Source organism: Dendrobium catenatum, unplaced genomic scaffold, assembly GCF_001605985.2.
Source record: "Dendrobium catenatum unplaced genomic scaffold, ASM160598v2 fragScaff_scaffold_803, whole genome shotgun sequence".
Taxonomy (NCBI): Eukaryota; Viridiplantae; Streptophyta; class Magnoliopsida; order Asparagales; family Orchidaceae; genus Dendrobium; species Dendrobium catenatum.
In genome coordinates, this window is record NW_021319265.1 from 95,216 (window position 1) to 98,508 (window position 3,293).

Sequence of the window (3,293 nt, forward strand, 5' to 3'; positions counted from 1 at the left end):
GTTTTATTTTGATGCTGTACTTTTAAAGAACTTCTTATCCTTTAAGGACTTGTATCCTTTTAATTTATTAACGTGTATGTCTCTTTGTGGGTTTTAACCCCATTAAAAAAAATTTGGTGTATTAGGGTTCTATATTAAAATTCTAAAAATAGTACCACAAGATTAAAAAAAAAAAACTCAAACATATATGATAAGGTTTTAAAATACCATATAAAAATGATGGGTTGGTTATTCTAACTGCAAACTTTGGTAAACTCTTATAAGGAATTCCACATAAGTAACATAATAAATTAAAAGTAGCCTGGTAAAGAAACATTTGATCTAAAATTTTACTCAGGATGTAACTTAACGTTTTATTTAAAAAAAAAAATCACACTGATATGCAAAAACAATTTTGAATAATTTTTAACATATTAATTGTTATCTTACAAGATAAAAAAAATTATTTTACAAAATCTTTATAACTATCATATAAAGCATTTTTAAAATATTAAGAATAATTATTTATTAAGCCGTATTTTATAAGAAAAATTCCTCTTAACGTCCCAAAGGGAATGTTTGTCTATCTAGTAACTTGATAATGCTGCAAGGATCTCTGATAAGAGAATTAAACCTGATAGCATTCGAAGATCAAGCAAGGCAATAAAAGAGATAAACAGAAGGATATATCCTCCCTTGCTTCCTTCTCCTCTCCCACACCATTTTCCACATGACAAAAGCATAAAACCATCCTAAAAAAGTGCTTCTTTTTTTCTTTCAAGCAGCCATGAGAGAATGAATATTCATGGATCTCCTACTCCTAAATCCAAAACCTCACCAACTTCAATACTTGCAAATACCTTTCATTAACCACTCATTCCACCTTTTCTCGTTCTTGCAAAGCTATCCACTTCCCTCCTTTTAGTACTCTTTGCCTCTCAACTTTTTCTTTTGAAAGCTAAGAGAACCGAAGCTAACTTTGACTCAAATCCATCCACTTACGGAGGATGGGCAAAGAGCCTGAACTCCAACACCTAAAAAATCTCTAGTGATCTCTCCTCCATCTCTTCCGACGCCGATATCATACTTATGAACATTGTAAAGGCTCGCCATTGCCGGCTGTGGCGGTGGCGGTAAATCTCCGACCAAAGTAGACTTCATGTCAAAGCCCACCAAAAGGGAAGGGCCAGTGCTCGAGACCACACCCATTTGCGCTGCCTTCTGCAACAACGAGGTTGCTGACATGTCCGGCACCGGCATCGGCCGGTGCTCCCGTTGAGTACTAAGTAGAAAAGGCATGCATCCAAGAGAAGAATTGTTGCAGGGTTCCTTAATAGGAAGCTCTCCTCCATTGCTTGGAGCTGGGAGTTTGCTTTCATTATAAATCCAGTTCAACTGACTCTCGAGTTGCTCGGCGTTTGAGCAGGAGGAGAGCAAGCCAGAGCTATAAGGGGAGAGATTTGGATAAGCCATGGCTTCGTTTGACTCTTGGTTCATCCAAAACGAGAGACCAGGAACTTCTGGGAGAGGTTGTAAAGCGGGCCTTGTTAGATTTGGATTAAAGCACGGGTAATTGATCATGTTGGTTATGGAAACAGTATTGTTGATGTTGGAAGATGCTGAGATCCTGGCGGCTTCCTCCGCCAGTGCGTCGCAGAAAGCTCTGTGGGTTATAAAGCTGTCTCTCCTGTTTGTTTGAAATGAAGAAGAAGATAATATTAGTGGCTAAAGGAAGCAGACAAAAGACATTTGCCACTACCTAACAAATGCATTTATTCTCCTTTTGCCTTTAAATCTTAACGATTTGACAAGAGAGCAATCGAGTAGGAGATGATTGCAAGAAATTTATATTTTTATAAGCAATTATTTAACGAAAACTAAAAACTAGAAAGAGTGGCATGTTGTGGAGACATTTAACAATAATATTCGATGGAAATTAGCAAGCATGTTTCAAAAGCGGCCTTGAAAGTTTCCATTACCTCCATACTTATTATAATTCAAGGAAATTGGATAAGGATGTAATGAACTAACTAAATATACATACTTCATGATTCAATGTATTTCTTTTTGAACTAGCTAGAAGAGTGTTTTAAATAATCATTAAAATTTATTTTATGGTCTATGATAATATTTAAAAATTATATATATAGAGAGTAAATTTTCTTAAGATAAAATTTATGAAATTATGGTTCACAATAAGAATCTTGTATATTGAGTCAAATTTAAATAGGATAATTAAGAATTCTCTTAAACCTTTTTATTTCCTTAAAATATATACCTTGAAAAAATGGTTCCACAATCGCAGCGATACTCTCTTGTGCCACAAACCTTAGCGTGAGCCTTCCAATCCGACTGGACTGCGTATCTCTTTGAGCACTTATCGCACTTCCACTTCTTCTCACCATGCTTACGGCAAAAGTGCTTCTTGATTCCTGTGAGATCACCGAGCGCCCTCAAAGGATTATGGTGAATGCAGCTTTTCTCAGGACAGACGTAGACTCTCTTCCGTGGCTCCTTACTGCTCTTCTGCCTCAGCTTCCATGGCAGGTTATGCCCTCTTCGGTGAAGCTGAAGGTTTTGATCTCTTTGAAATCCTTTCCCACATATCTCGCATAAGAACCGATTTGTAGCCATCAGAGTCTTTGGAGACAAAGCTATCACTTCTGCTTCAGGATCTGAATTTATAGATAAAATGTTTAAGAGAAGAGAGAGAGAAGAAGAAGAAGAAGAAGAAGAAGAAGAAGAGAAAGAAAACTTTGTTATATATATTAGTTTCCATCATCACCTGGTGTTCCTGGGAGATTCCTCTTCTTCTTGATCATTAATGGGAGAGTGTTGGGATCTTGATGTAGGTTTGATGGTAAAGCCATGGATGTTGGTTCTCCTGCCATTGTATGATCCATTTTATTTTTCTTAATGGAGACAGAGCTTTCTTTCTAAGTATGGGCGAGTAATCTTCTGGGAATCCAAAGCTATTGTGAGTAGTGGAGTATCCTTTATCATGCTTAGGGTAGTTTACTATGGAGAGAAAGTTAAGAGTGGTGAATTTTTTAATGGGAGGCGGTGAAAAAGTGAAAGTTGGAAGATGCATGTTGTTGAAGGGCAAAAGTGAATGATGACACATATGATGAGATAGAGTGCAAAAGCTGGGCCACAAAGCCTTTTCCACTTGAATGATTATCCCATAATTTGGTTGATAGCCTTTTTGTTTATTTGGTTCATTTCTTTAGCTCAATTTCACATGCATGGTTGTACTGCCTAAATTTCAAATCATCACAAATCAATATTGTCTCTGGTGGAAGAATCTTTTTAAT

At 36.6% G+C, this 3,293-nt stretch overlaps 1 protein-coding gene across 1 annotated transcript; it reads right to left on the reverse strand.

Moving 5' to 3' along the window:
* Positions 1-544: 544 nt before the first annotated feature.
* On the reverse strand, positions 545-2,944 carry LOC110105716 (zinc finger protein MAGPIE-like). Its single transcript, XM_020835318.2, has 3 exons — positions 2,765-2,944; positions 2,258-2,654; positions 545-1,666 (listed from the first exon to the last, which is right to left on the reverse strand). Exons 1-3 carry the CDS (start codon positions 2,880-2,882, stop codon positions 964-966), a joined length of 1,218 nt encoding a protein of 405 aa, XP_020690977.1. The 5' UTR covers positions 2,883-2,944; the 3' UTR covers positions 545-963.
* Positions 2,945-3,293: the final 349 nt, after the last annotated feature.